Source organism: Lytechinus variegatus, chromosome 5, assembly GCF_018143015.1.
Source record: "Lytechinus variegatus isolate NC3 chromosome 5, Lvar_3.0, whole genome shotgun sequence".
NCBI classification, from domain to species: Eukaryota; Metazoa; Echinodermata; class Echinoidea; order Temnopleuroida; family Toxopneustidae; genus Lytechinus; species Lytechinus variegatus.
The window spans coordinates 46,875,036-46,889,359 of NC_054744.1; the positions used below are offsets into that span (position 1 = coordinate 46,875,036).

The 14,324-nt window shown below is 35.1% G+C and overlaps 1 protein-coding gene across 5 annotated transcripts in view; it reads left to right on the forward strand.

Annotated features, from left to right (window-relative positions):
* The window catches only part of LOC121416309, a 29,792-nt gene extending 17,330 nt beyond the window's left edge, over nt 1–12,462 (forward strand). For 3 of the 5 annotated variants that reach the window (XM_041609861.1, XM_041609859.1, XM_041609858.1), the window contains exons 3-8: nt 1,851–1,937; nt 2,841–3,124; nt 4,948–5,019; nt 6,249–6,321; nt 7,586–7,832; nt 9,208–12,462. In XM_041609861.1, coding sequence (XP_041465795.1) covers nt 1,851–1,937; nt 2,841–3,124; nt 4,948–5,019; nt 6,249–6,321; nt 7,586–7,832; nt 9,208–9,466 — 1,022 coding nt within the window. In that variant the 3' untranslated portion in view covers nt 9,467–12,462. Of the gene's footprint in view, nt 1–1,850; nt 1,938–2,840; nt 3,125–3,737; nt 3,753–4,947; nt 5,020–6,248; nt 6,322–7,585; nt 7,833–9,207 lie in introns of all 5 variants that reach the window. The other 2 variants (XM_041609860.1, XM_041609862.1) reach the window with 2 other exon arrangements.
* The last annotated feature ends 1,862 nt before the right edge of the window (nt 12,463–14,324 follow it).

The following is a 14,324-nucleotide window of genomic DNA, read 5'->3' on the forward strand; positions in this document are numbered from 1 at the left end:
AATAATAATCCGCTTTTATATAGCGCTTAATACATCGGAACGACGTGTCTAAGCGCTTTACAGATATATCATAGAGCTATTAACAGATAGCTCCATGGATATATTATTACCCCGGTCATCGGATTCAATCAGTCATTCCCGCACACAATATGTGCACATCCTCCACTCCCTGGGGAGTATTCCAGTCAGTCGCCGGTGAGGCGCACACAGTACTAGACAAGCTACAATGACTTTCACATCATACCGGGTACCCATTTAGCACCTGGGTCGAGAGTGGCAAAGTGTGGATTAACGCCTTGCCAAAGGACGCCAGACCGCAGTGGGATTCGAACACACGACCCTCTGTAATTTACAAGGCGAGAGTCAGAACCACTACATCACGGCTCCTCCACCACTCAGAATAGATGAGGGGGAGGGGGTGGGGGTAAAGGGTTCCATCTCAACACTGGAAGTATGTATTCGGGTTTTTTCCTAATCGACTTTCTTTGGAGAAATATTGCAAATACAGTCGTTCTTGAATCTTATACCTCAAAGCTTGTAGAAGTCCACTACCTTTTCGAGTCCTACTGCCTTCGTTGACCGTCGAATGATGTTTATAAAAACGCGTCTATGTCTTGGGTTCTACAAGCACGGGAACGAACAATGTCAAATTCTGCTCAATCGACTTATAACTTTAGTCGGTTACATTATGAGTTGTTAATTCTTGAGTCTTTAGAATATTTATGTTTATGACTTTTTATTTTCTACCGAAAGATAATTTCAAACAATGGATTATGAGGACTAGAAGATATTCTCGTGGTAAGATAAAATTATAGTATTGTCCTTTATACCTTTGGACTGAAGTCTGTGGATAAACCTTGGATCAGCAAAGTCACGCACGGCTAAAGACCTTTCTCTGTTTTATTCTAGTTTCTTTGAAACGCGAATCACATGCATTAACTATTTGGTCACAAAATAAATATGATAGGTAGACACGCACACTATTGCACTATCATCGAATTTTCACGAATGAGTTTGGACGGTTACTTCACGGTGACACTGGTGATATTCAAGGGAAGCACGTATCTTATTTTAGAGACATATTTACGATTGAATGTCATCAAATCTGTTCTTAAAATCTGAAAAGGGCCTATGAAACTTTGAGAAAAATGTTTGTTCTGGACCAAATGTACCTATGTACACACTTAGATAATCAGATTTGAACACCAAGGTTTGATACCATAGCATCACCACAAGGGTTGCTAATGAGTAAAATTGTGCATAGTTATACAAGGGTATAGAGCAGAACAATTTTAATGAATCGTAAAATAACATGTACCCTTAAAAGTGCAAAGTTGTACATATGGGTGCAAACGAGTATTTCTAGTGCAAATACATGTAGTAGGCATAGTGTGTATTTTGGACCCTTTTGTCAGATTTTCAATTATAGGGTGCTAAATTTGTTTTTATCTCATTGATAATCCCCCTCCCCCTTTTTTCGGCTGTTGCATCGGTGTACTATGTTTAATTATTATTCGTTGTATGTATTTTCAGTGTACATTTTTTTTAACTCGGTGGCCCCTTTTTACTCTGCTTTCTCCGGGGTCACCAAACCATCATGTTATTGTTATATTCAGTATTTGTATGATTATTTATATTTGTATGTATTTATGTAATTGTATGTGATGATGGTTTAATAAATAAATTGAAATTGAAATTGAACCTCAACCTTTGTTTTTTAGTGGATTCGGGTATTCTGATTTGTTGGTGTCGGTCCGTGGGTCTCTGCACATTCTCCCCCAGTAAATGTTATTGGTCTCGACTGGTGGTATTGTAAATGATATACTGTATTTTTTCCTATTTTATTTTAGATATAGATCTGGACGGGTTCATTAAATCATCATTGAACATTCTTGAAGAGGGCCAACGTGCTGATAAGAAAGAATTGAAACGAGAAAGTAAGTAACATCATCACGAACATGATGAATCAGTATGTACAGATAGGGTGAATACGCTCAGATAATTGCTCACAACATATTCCACCATCTTTGATTATGTTGGAAAAACAAGTTTAACGAAACAATCAAGGCAAGGATATGAAGCAAATACTATCTCTCGCCTTTCTCTGGCACTTATCTTATTCAATTATTTTCTATTTTCTGTTTTGATTATGTGAAAGATTTTGGCCCATCCTATCCAGTATTTTCAATATTTAAAAGTGAAAATGATTGTTTTTGACATCTTTAACGGGACGTTAAATATCATGGTGAAGGGAACTAGAGAGATAAAAACAATTGACTGCCATAATTGTCTTTGATAATCTATACTGTACTGTGCCATCCCTAGTCAAAGATAAACATAAACAACACCCATTTCGAAAATGATAAACGACTTATACCAACATTTTTACATAAAAATATGACTAGATACCGAAGTTCCCGTTAAAGGGTCCTTCTGTTAAAGTACACCCCCAAAAAATGAAGTGCTAATTCAGCACTTAACGGGCTTGTACAGCTACAGCCGGGGTAATATCCAAGTCCTTTGGAAGCGCATAGACATGACAGAGACATTCAAAATGTGATATGCCATGTATGCGCTATACTAACAAGAACTTTATATTATTATTGCATAGTGACTGCACTTTGAGTGCTGATTTTCTAGTTCAAATTTGAATGATTAATCAGCACTTACAAGCCCATTAAGTGCTAGATGAGCACTTCATTTTTAGAGTATAGATATTCAGTTATGAGCAGATTTCTGTAGACTAATAACATTTATTATCATATTGACTATTGAAATGCTCACGAAAGTGATGGATTGATGAAAACTTGTTGACTTATCTTGTTTTCATGATCATATAGGAGGGAACCATTACAAAGCTGCTGCAAAGACCTACGGGCAGATACCTGCCACGCCCCGTCCCCCATCAGTCAAATTCCAGAGCACTACCCCTCGCAAACCCCTCCTAAACCTCAGCACACAATCCATGACAGGAGGGAAGACAAAACGCACCCATACACCACCCACCCCACCCCTGCAGGCAAGAAGATCGAAATCAGTTGCATACGAGGCACAAGCTGCTGCGTTGGCTGGGTCAGATGAACAGAGACCGGTGCTCTCTAGATCCAAGACAGCTCCAGGACAGGTAAAACAAGGCTACGATTAAAACACAAAACTAGAAAACAAATTAATGAATTATGATATTCTAACATCAACAATACCTCAACTTTGCTGTGGATAAAGCATGTAATTCAAAACACATAATTAGTGATTGACAAATAACGTTTAGGCGGTCAGATCATGGACCTATTACGAACAGAGACCGGTGCTCTCTAGATCTAAGACAGCTCCAGAACAGGTAAAGCAAGGCTACGATTAAAACACAAAACTAGAAAACAAAATTAATGAATTATGATATTCTTACATTAACAATACCTAAACTTTGCCGTGGATAAAGCATGTAATTCAAAGCACATAATTAGTGATTGGTAAATATTCTCATCATACATAACCCTTGAGAATAGAAACACAATAATCTTAATGTTACCCTATCGCATTTATTCAATAACTCCTAACACAATGTTATGCGTCGATATCGATATCGATTCAAGAAATAATTGACAATATGATTATGATTGATAAAATTTACTTTTTATGGTATATTTTATGCCAAGTTTCCACATCAAATTAATCATTAATCCACATTCACGTTTTTATTTCTTCTCTTTTTAATGTCTCACAAACTTTGGTCCTCACAGGGAAAATTCTTATTGGTAATTTTTTTTCAAACTTTCTTGTTTGCCTTTTATGAATTTGGCGCAATTATTCCCTTTTCGGTATATGCATTCTCGGTTTGAATTATTGGTCTATAAACGGGAAAATTGTTTCACCTGTATATAGGCAATTGCACCTTATTCTTTTGGTACTTTGTAGAACATTCTTGAAATTAAAAACCACATTCTCAAAAGTGTGATGGGCTACTGAACTATCCTGACAATATAATTGTTCTTGCTGCAATCGATTGAACTCTTTAAACTTTTGTGGTGATGGGACTTGAAATCAGTCTTGAAAACCGTGGTGTGTTAAAATCTTAAATGCAATCTATTAAATGTCTATTTCACAAATTATCAAAATAATTCAAATCTTATCAGGACTCCATCGGTCCATGAAGGCCTTCAATTAATTCGAACCACTGAGTCACTACTAATAAACAACCCAATTTACTGTAAGATTTGATACAACCGGGTACAGATATCAAACATCATGACATATAGGCAAAGGTAGATTTCACATGAATAAAACCAAATCAGAAGAGAAACAAAGCGTCATTGTGGACTTTGTTTTGTAAGTCTAGATCACTCAATATCCAGACATTTTTCATCAGTTAAGACAATATACGCAAAGGAATTTTCCTAAGGAATACATGTAGTTTAAGACAAACAAGGCCCCGTCTTACAAAGAGTTACAATTGATCCGATCATCCTCAACTCTATGGAAATCCATTAATGTCATTTTTTTGCAGGAAAATTGCACAATGTCCTTTGCAGAAAGAAGCAAACTAATGTTTTAAGAAAATAAGATGTATGAAGATACATGTCTATAGGAAATATTTGAACGATCATGCATTTTAGATGTTGGCGTTGCTGGCTTTCCATAGTTACGGTTGATCGGATCAGTCAAAACTCTTTGTAAGACGGGGTCTTGGGGCCCATTGCAGAAAGAGTTGCAATCAATCACAACACTCTAGAAATCATGCGCAACTTGATTTTCAACTAATCAACAGCGCGTATTTGGGACTTGCAATTGATTTTTTTTTTACTTGCGTTTAAACGCAACTCTTTCGGCAACGGACCCCCGCATGAGGTCATTTTCGAGGATGCAGGTTTATTGGCATGGTGGTGACGAATTTTTCTTTGATCTTAACATTCCTTGTTTGTGTGTGTGTTTTAACTTGCACTCTACTAACAGGTTGAAATGGTTGGTAAACATGGTAAAGAGAACAGAAATGAAAAAGAAGACGAAAAGGCGGTTAAAGAATCGGTAAGTTAAGACAGTATCAACGATGTCAGAATCCAAAGAGAACTAGGGTCCGTTGCCTAAAACTTACTGATGCATTTATCGAAATGGAAACCCAATAAACTTAATATAGGCCTGTGCCATGCTGATCTTTCTCAGTCAATTTAATGTCCTAAAGACGTTAAGATTAATGTAAATTAATGACGATTTCTTATGGAACGGGATAAAGTTGTGCTTAAGATGGCGCCTTTGACGCTCTTAGTATATCTAAGGTGTGAAATAACCCATAGCAGTTGTCGTTTCTAAATAATTCAAATTCAAATTGTTTTCTTCATTTCATTTTCAGCTCAAGTCATGTTCCACTAGATCGACAACCTCAAATATTTGTATTTCTCCCCATAAAAGTTTGTCCATGTAATGCAAACGATGACTTGAACCTGCCATCTTTCGAATTATTTGATAACAACAACATGGAAAAAAAAACATTCCGCTACTGAGATTTTCCTTCTATGTGTATCAATCAATATTATTAGTCATTGTCTATTGTGAGGTTTTCCTAATCAATATTGTCTCATCAATTTGAGCGCGTTGTTGTCGCTCAGGACAACATTAACAAATTTACTATATACTTTCACTTCATGATTCTTAGTATAATGTAACATTTGGAATAGTTTCCGACTGTAAACCGTTCCTGTAGTTCATTGTTATTCCATCGCTCTTATAAATATCGAGAAATTGATAGGATTAAGCAAAAAACCCACATTAATGCGATGCTTTCTCTTCTTATGTCATGTAATGAGTTGATTCGCGTTATATCAGCATTTAGATTTATATACATGAAGCCCGTTGACGTTTTGTCACTGGCTTGCAGATTGGGGTGACTTAGAGTTAATCACTTGACCCCCCCCCCAAAAAAAAGAATGCACAAGCGAGAAATAATAAAAATAAGAAGTAAATAAGAAAACGAAATGAAAAAGGTTACAAGATGCAGATCGAATGGTGAACATTACGTTCATATACGTTATAATATTTGATTTTTGACTCGATACGCCACTGTACGTTGTAACGGTTCATAGCTTTGGTGTGCTTGACAGTGTTTTACCTTCTTAAAATGCCTATTCTTTTAGTTAAGGACCATTTTATTTATTCTTTAATTTTACCTTTCTTACAATAAGCATAAGTGTCGTTAAATTGTTGTCGGTTAACTATAGCTTTCCTAAAATATGTCCATTTATTTTATTTTATCATTTCAGCTTCCGGTTGCACCAAAGTCTGACAACCTAGCCCCAAGAATGAAGGCTTGGGTCGAGGGAGCCACAGATTTCGGTAGGTTTGAACTCAATCTTTGAAACAACTATAATCCATCTATACCAAAATGGTCTTCAATTCGGACGAGATCTTGTGTGAAAACAGACAAAAATCACAAGATCAATGGAAGTTTAAGAACCGTTTATTGGAAAACAATAAGAATGTTATGAGCATTTTAACTTTTAGATCGCTAGTGTTATGGACATCCTATATGGGCATGCAATTAAGACGTATGATACCACACTTTCCTCTCCCACATTACTTTTGTGGTGTGTTTTTACTTAAATTCTCATTCTTATCAAGTCATTTCTATCATTGCATTCAATCCAAAATGAATGCGTAGTTGAGGTGTTCTTTTCATTTGAGGACATGCAGTAATAGAAGTGTCACAATTTATATCACGGACACAAGAGTTTGTCCTATCATTAGATCCATGGGAACTCTTGATGATTGATAATTGTTTCAGAATTTAGACAATCTCGAATGTATGCATCGATGTAATAACACGCTAACGGTGTATCATGGCTAATAATTATATATATATATATATAAAAGAAAGTTATTTTTAAACATTTATTCATGTTCGTCTCGTAAGGTTGTTGTGATATTGTTGGGATATTAGTAAACTACAATGAAACTTCTAGTTGAGCAAATAACAATTGCTTTAGTTTTAGGGGTTTGTTTGAAATTTCAAAATCATGAACCAGTCGATGTCACTTGATTTCCAGCAAGTGCCAGACATAAATCTTTGGGCTTTTGTAAAGAGGGCGCCCTCCATGCGATTGGTTATCGATGTTGCGTCCTTGATGATTCTCGTTTGACAATCGTACCCCTTCTGTGACCAGTTCAATAAATAATAGACTAAAAACCATTCCCTTACCGCGAACGACATGACAATGACATCTTTCCTTTGTCCAAAGTTGTTAGTCAATACCATACCGCAGGTGAAGGGTCTCTTGTTGGTGTTGCTTAGGAGTTATTACCTTACCAACTACCACCAAGTCAACACAAGTATTTTTCTTGGTTAGTCGGGAAGGATTAAAAAAAAATGCCGTTCCAGCGTGTCAAAGTTATTCCAATTAAAGGTAGGATTCCATGCAAATGCAAATTTATAATTACTCTGTTGTAATACTTATAATTTTTTATTGATCTGTTAATGTTTTAATTACTTAGAAGGATCATTCACTAGATGAACATATTGTTTGTTTCCTTTTATTTCATGAATTACATTAAAGATGTTCATTTTAGCTTACTGTCCATCCCCTCTCCCTTTTTCTTGCAGAAAAAGATGTGGCATACAACATGCTTCAATCTCTCAATGGCAACCAACCCGTTCCTCGGCCAGCAGCCCCTGCAACCTCTATGATGAATCAGGGTCGGATGGGGCTAGCTAACAGCAGAGTCCCAGCAGCCACGCATGTCTATGTTCCACCTTCACCAGCCCCTAGACAACCAGTACCTAACAGAAACGGAAGAGATGACACCCAGGTCCAGGCCTGGATGAAACAACTAAGAGAGAAGCTAGAGCTGTGAGTATTTCTTTCTATATTAATATGCCTGGTAATTGTTGTAACGGTTTGTAATGTTGCTTGCATGTGTCTCGATTCGAAATTCACATTTTGTTCTAGCGTGACGAGAAGATAGGATAACTTGATAATGCACGATTTGTTAACTTAGTTCATATAGCATTTTCTTAATTGCATGCATTGTCTTCGTCCCAACTAAGAATGAAAGAGAATTTGAAACTGACAGATTTGTCTATACTTGAATCATGAAGATGTAAAAGTTCAACAAGTTCTTGATGTAATAAACTTGATTCTCGCCAAAAAGGGGTAAATTTGACGACTTCATAATTCTTCCTTTATTATTTTCGATTGCAGAGGCGATAGAAACAATATTAGCAATATGATAACTAATTATTTCTTTATGAATTGTAATTAAGATGCCTGATGATTTTTTTTCCTTTCAGCAGTTCAGTTTTTAAAGATATATTTTTTAATTACTTTACGGGCTTGAAGTAAAACTTTATAACTTCATTTTTATAGAAATCTAATTAGGATCATCCCGTCAACCTTCAGTTTATGGCAATTGTCATTACTCCTGGTATACCCGGGTATAGACCTTCCCCCTTAGGAATCGGCTTATTAGAAGAAATGTATTCTAGAAGTAGAGCAGAAAGAATCATGATTACAGTCAGCCAGACAATCGATATCAACCAGGGACCATAATGGATAACCAAATCTATTGATCGCTTTCTTTGTCTGACTCTCTACGTACACGCGTCTTGAACTCTCTGAACCTACAGCCTTTGGTTGATGATTGACTCAATGGTTTTTTAATGATCTGGGACAGTTCCTTCCATGTTTGTTTTGTTGTAATGAGATATCGTTCACTGTCACTTTCTGACATGCATTTCTTATCATGTTATTAAGTTGTTCAGCAAGACGAAAAGGGACTGTATAGGCATTTAAGATATAGAGCTATAAAACGTATAAAGTTGTGGAGTTATGGTCGTCTCTTCGCTATCGAAGAACGAACATCAATATCATAAAGTATTAAGTGTTCTGACCATTTCATAATTATGTAAATTGAACTGCGTCATGGAAATGATTATGGTCGACTGTCAAATATAGTTTTATGATTGATTTTGTTTATATCTTTGTTACTATATTTGCTAATTTAATGATATCTTGAATATGTTAAACCTGTCACTATCTATTTTTCGCTCACCCTTATTATGAACATGATGAAGATCGGAAGTCTTTTTGTTCTCATGTAAAGCTCGGTAATTTTTTTTCGAAAACTTTGATCTTCCTCCATAACCCTTACAGAATACTAAAAAGATACTCATTTCCACAAATCTAATTTAGCGGCAAATGTTTTCTTTATCCTCTGTAAACCCAGGCAACAACCAGGTCTGGACATCCGCCAGCTCCCCAAGTCCTTAGCAGCATCCCACCCACAAGCCCCTCGGAAGAAGAGGGTCACCCTCCCCGAGGAGTACCGACACGAGAATAGCCATTTTATGATGACGAAGCCGACATATCGACGTCATTTTATCATCGCACCTGATTGGGTCTCTGAGAGGACATCTCATCGTCGACTTCAACAGCAGGGCTGGGCTAGGAAGAACCGAATCGGTAGTCAAGGTGTAGGCTATTGAATCGACGGTTTAACATCCTAAGATCTCGGTCACACTAAACAAGCCAACTACAAACCGATCAAAGTTACAATAAATGGTAATGTTATAAGGTTATAACTGCATCATTAGCCTATATATTTTCGGTCGCACTAAGAATTCTGGGCACCACCAAACCCACAATTATCATGTAAAACCAAGGCATTGTGAAGTTGGTGGTCTGGTTTAACTCCTGTTGGTGTGACTGAGGTCTTCATCGATGTTTTTTCTGTTATACTGTAATGTTGTAATTGAGTATCATGACACATAAACTCTAAAATTTACAAATGCTAAAATGGGATCGGACCTGACTACAGGGAAACCGGTTATCATTCGGTATACTATTCGTAGTCGAATGGTATTATTTTGATTGCGGCCTTTGAAAGTGACTGCATAGCGTGCAGTTTGATTGTGTCATGGCACTTATTTTGTTTTACAGTAATTCATCCTTGTTTTAGTTTTGTTTCCTTGCGTTACCCATAAAGCGGCAAACTTTGGAATGAGACAACAGAATTTATTTCGGAAATTTGGAGGGGCTAAAGGTTGTGGTGGATAGATCAATCCTTGATGGGAAATGGTCCGAAAATGCGAGAGTACACATCGAGGGAATAGCATTTAGGTTTGGGGTAGTGATAATTGTATTGTTTCTCTTCTCCTTTGTGTTGTGGTATAAGGGTGTATTTTCAATCGCAAGGCGCTGTAATCTTAGGTGATAAACCTAGTTGTAGACCTCTTCAATTACAAGAGGTTTTTTTTTCGCTCCAATGGAGTGTGGTTGAACTTAACTTTTGTGATCATTTATTGAATTATGTCATGTTGGGTAAATACATGTACGGAGGGGGTTCTCTTTACCATGTGAATATGGTGACGGAAAAACAGCATGTCGCTGCCAAAATACATGGGCCAGTAAATCGACGGCTTTATTTCAGATCAATGGGAAATATGAAACATAAATGTCGTTTGAGAAAACTGCGAGTGGAACTGTAATTTTAATTGACCAATGCCATTTTGTTACCAGCAGGTCTTGATGTACAAGTCATAAAAATATCAAATAAATTGAGTGCAATGTTTAGTCGCCAATTTATCATGTAAATACTTCACCTGGAAAATCATTAAATCATACTCTCATATCGTCCTCTAACTTATTAATTATGAGTGAATGAAATTTCAATGTTTTGTTTTCATATTTAAGGATTATATACTTTATATTATGGTATTTAATAACCTTATACAGTATCAAACTCCGTCCTTTTCTGAATATACGCAATCTTTACCTGATCTTTCATTTTTTTAGTTATTAAGTATAAATTGTTTTTATCAAGTAACACCTGAAATGAAAAAAAAAGTATTAGCAGTTTAATGATGATTAAACCAAGAAGAGACTTAGTAGTGAGAGCAAATATTTGTAGTGTGTGATACATATTTGAATTGATTTCATATTTTGCTGTATTGTATTCGAAATAATTATGGCGTCATTCTTTCGTATATCTTTCATTTCTTACATACTTTATAACAGGAAGATATATTTCTCAATAAAATTGTTATCGATATAACTTAATGTATTTTTCTTATAATGTGAAATACAAAAAACTACATTCTCTATGAGCATATATTATTTTGAGATACAAGAGAGAATTATCGTCTATTTTATGTATATATCATGCTTTATTGTGAACAGGTCATTTTTATTTTTGTACGAATACATTGTTATCATTGTAATTGAGTATTAAATTACTTAATTAATATTCTGCATTTAGTTCTTGAGAACTAACAGAAAATCACTTGAGAATAGACTATGCAAGGTGAGTTATAGTAATAGAATGAAAAAAATATTATTGAGTTTGTTTTGTTAAAATTATCTAAACTGAAAGTTCATCTTTTCCTTTATTTTCAATCGGCCTTTGCTAATATAGATAAATACCTTTGCACGGTAACTCTTCAAAAAGTTTTACAATTTGATATTTTATCAAACTTGCAATTCGACTATTTAATCGACAAAATTGATAGCAAAATGATGCACGAACTAATCATGTTTACATACTCTACAGAGTGTATTTGTGCAGATGGATAAGTGTAGATCACTTTTGTTAGAATACACTGTAAAAACTGTGTTAAAACTGACACCAATTGGTGTTAATAGAGGACCACACCCTGAGGTGTTAAAATAACACCCTAGAGATTGAACATAACACCAAAGAGTGTAAATTTAACAACCATAGGTGTTGTATTAACACCTATAGGTGTAAAACTAACACCACCAATTTAACACCAGTGTAATATAACTGGTGTGGTCCTCTATGTACACCGGTTAACACCACAGTTTTTGCCGTGTAGATATACTTTCAGATATCATTTGAGCGTAAATTATTTTCTTCCGACAAACTTTGTATGTATGGTTATACATAATCAAATGCTTTCAAACAAACCCTCAAAACCATGACAATCGAAATGAGTGATGATCTTCATGGCTTTATCATATTATAACATTTGTGATAACAAATATAAATTTTAAAAAGTCAAATGCGTTTAAAATAATCATAATATCATTTTCTCATGTTGGTATAAGAGCTTTGATCAATAATCATGATGGATGTTATTACGTAGAAGCTGGTTTCTTCTACTTTCTTGCAAAATCAAGAGCATAATTATTATGACACTTGTAAAGATAAAGAGTACCTATCATCATTAAACATCACTAAATCAAGTATTTACCATCATGATGAATTACTGTGGAACATCATCTGGCAAAGTCACAAACGTGTGTGAAAGAATAAATGTATCTAATTGAACGCTGGAAATAATTTCTTATAATTATATGAATATGCTTGTATTTTGCAGACGAGTTGTTACAGTTTTGAGATAATAACGCGTTTAATACGTCTGGGAGATTTCGTTTAAGGAGTTATAATGTCGATTAAGATATTACTTGCTCATCCCAAGGACATTAAAAATATTACTCTTATAACATGTATAAAAAGGATTTTTGTATAGATGAATTTATTGACTCCCTGTCATTTAATTTGTATTAAACTACAAACATTTTGACAACATAAATTCCATTTTTACATGAAAAAAAAACAGAAGCCACAAAAATTGACATTTTCTGAAACGTATCAATCAAATTAATTTTAAAAGTTATCTGCGGGCCATCTACAACCGTATAAGGAAATTTCATATCGACTGATTTTTCTTTCACTTTGAACAGTCACGTTTGTGTTTCTTTATTTTTCATAGATCATATTTTCCACTTTTTTGCAATCATTTAACGATTGAATGTAATCACTAATTTTATCAATCAACTGCATGTGTATGTGTGCTGAGAACGCAATAAAAATAATCATAACGATAATCAAACAAAGCTGTCATTCTATCAGAGTCGGTTTGTGTGGTTCATGGGACGATTACGAGAAAGAAAGGAATGACGTTTGAAGACGAAAAGAGAGAAACAGAGGAAGGTATATGGGGGAAGGGAGATGTTGATGTGAGGACAATAAGGAAAACTGGAGGCCGTTTCATAAAATTGTTCGTAAGTTAAGAGCGACTTTAAAAACGACTGGTGATCCTTTCTTACGCGCTGAACCATCGCCTATAATATACCATTTACCAAAAGAAAGGATCACCAGTCGATCTTAAAGTCGTTCTTATCTTACGAACAGCTTTATGAAACACCCACAAGGATTGTTACAAATTTGCAATCGATTGCAATAATTTGTTCAACAGAACTCTGGTATTAATGAATCGGACTCGTGCAAGAGAGGGAGAAAACAGAAAAGGTGAACGGTTATTTGATAAACTAAATGAGATTTTTTTTCTGCATGATATTTCAATAAATGACTCAGGGTTTTTGAGGAGGAAAGGCAGTTTTATTGTAAAAAAGAACAGTCTGGTATTTTATTTTCTCATTTGATTCAAGCATCAAAACGAATGTCTTTTGATACATTTTTCAAATACTTCTGTGTATATCCGACACACTAGAGGTACATGAAATAGGACAGAGCTACATTGGTCGAGGCAAGTGAAACTGACCACTATTCGACAACACCAACTAGTCTATCTCTATCTCCATGACCCACCCCCTTCCTCCTAGTCTCTCTCCAGTCTCACTCTTTCTCCATCACCTTTTCTCCTGACTCCTATTTACTTTTTATATTCCAAGAAACTTCATAGCCTTCTTAGTCAATAGAATAAAAGATTTGTTTGTCTTAAAAACGATATTTTGAAGAAGGCGATTCATATTAGCTAGAAATGTTAATATTACAAACAAGAAGGCAACGATTCATATTAAGCATTTAGATATGTTTTTATCTTTGTTTATATTTTACAAAGGCATTCAATTTAGGTAATGTTATAATAACAAATGCTGAGGAAATCACACAAAATAAGGTAAATTACTAAAGGAGAAGAAATGAACTTAGTAATAAGGGATTAAATCAAAGTACAATTCATTCGCGATTTTTTGTTATCTCTTAATACAAACCCAATCGTGCCAATTATTCAGTTGAAGCTGTGACGTGATATTTTGACGTTGTGTCGTGGAGAACTGAGGTGGCAGCAAACATGAATTACTTTTCTCAAACCATTGACTCGTCGTTTCATGAGGGGCAGCGCGTTTTGTCATCAATCTACAAAGTAGATTTTAGACTCTGAGAGTTTGAATAGATTTCCAGTTCAGAACAATTACACAAAATTGTAAAACTATGAAATCGGTTTTCAAAAATGAAACGCCATGTATATAATTTCATATTTCCCGCGTAATTCCATTTTGTAATACGCCATGCACAAGTTTGAAATGGTTTAATAATATTGAAAATTCTTAGATTCACCGTCAAATAACCTTTTTGAT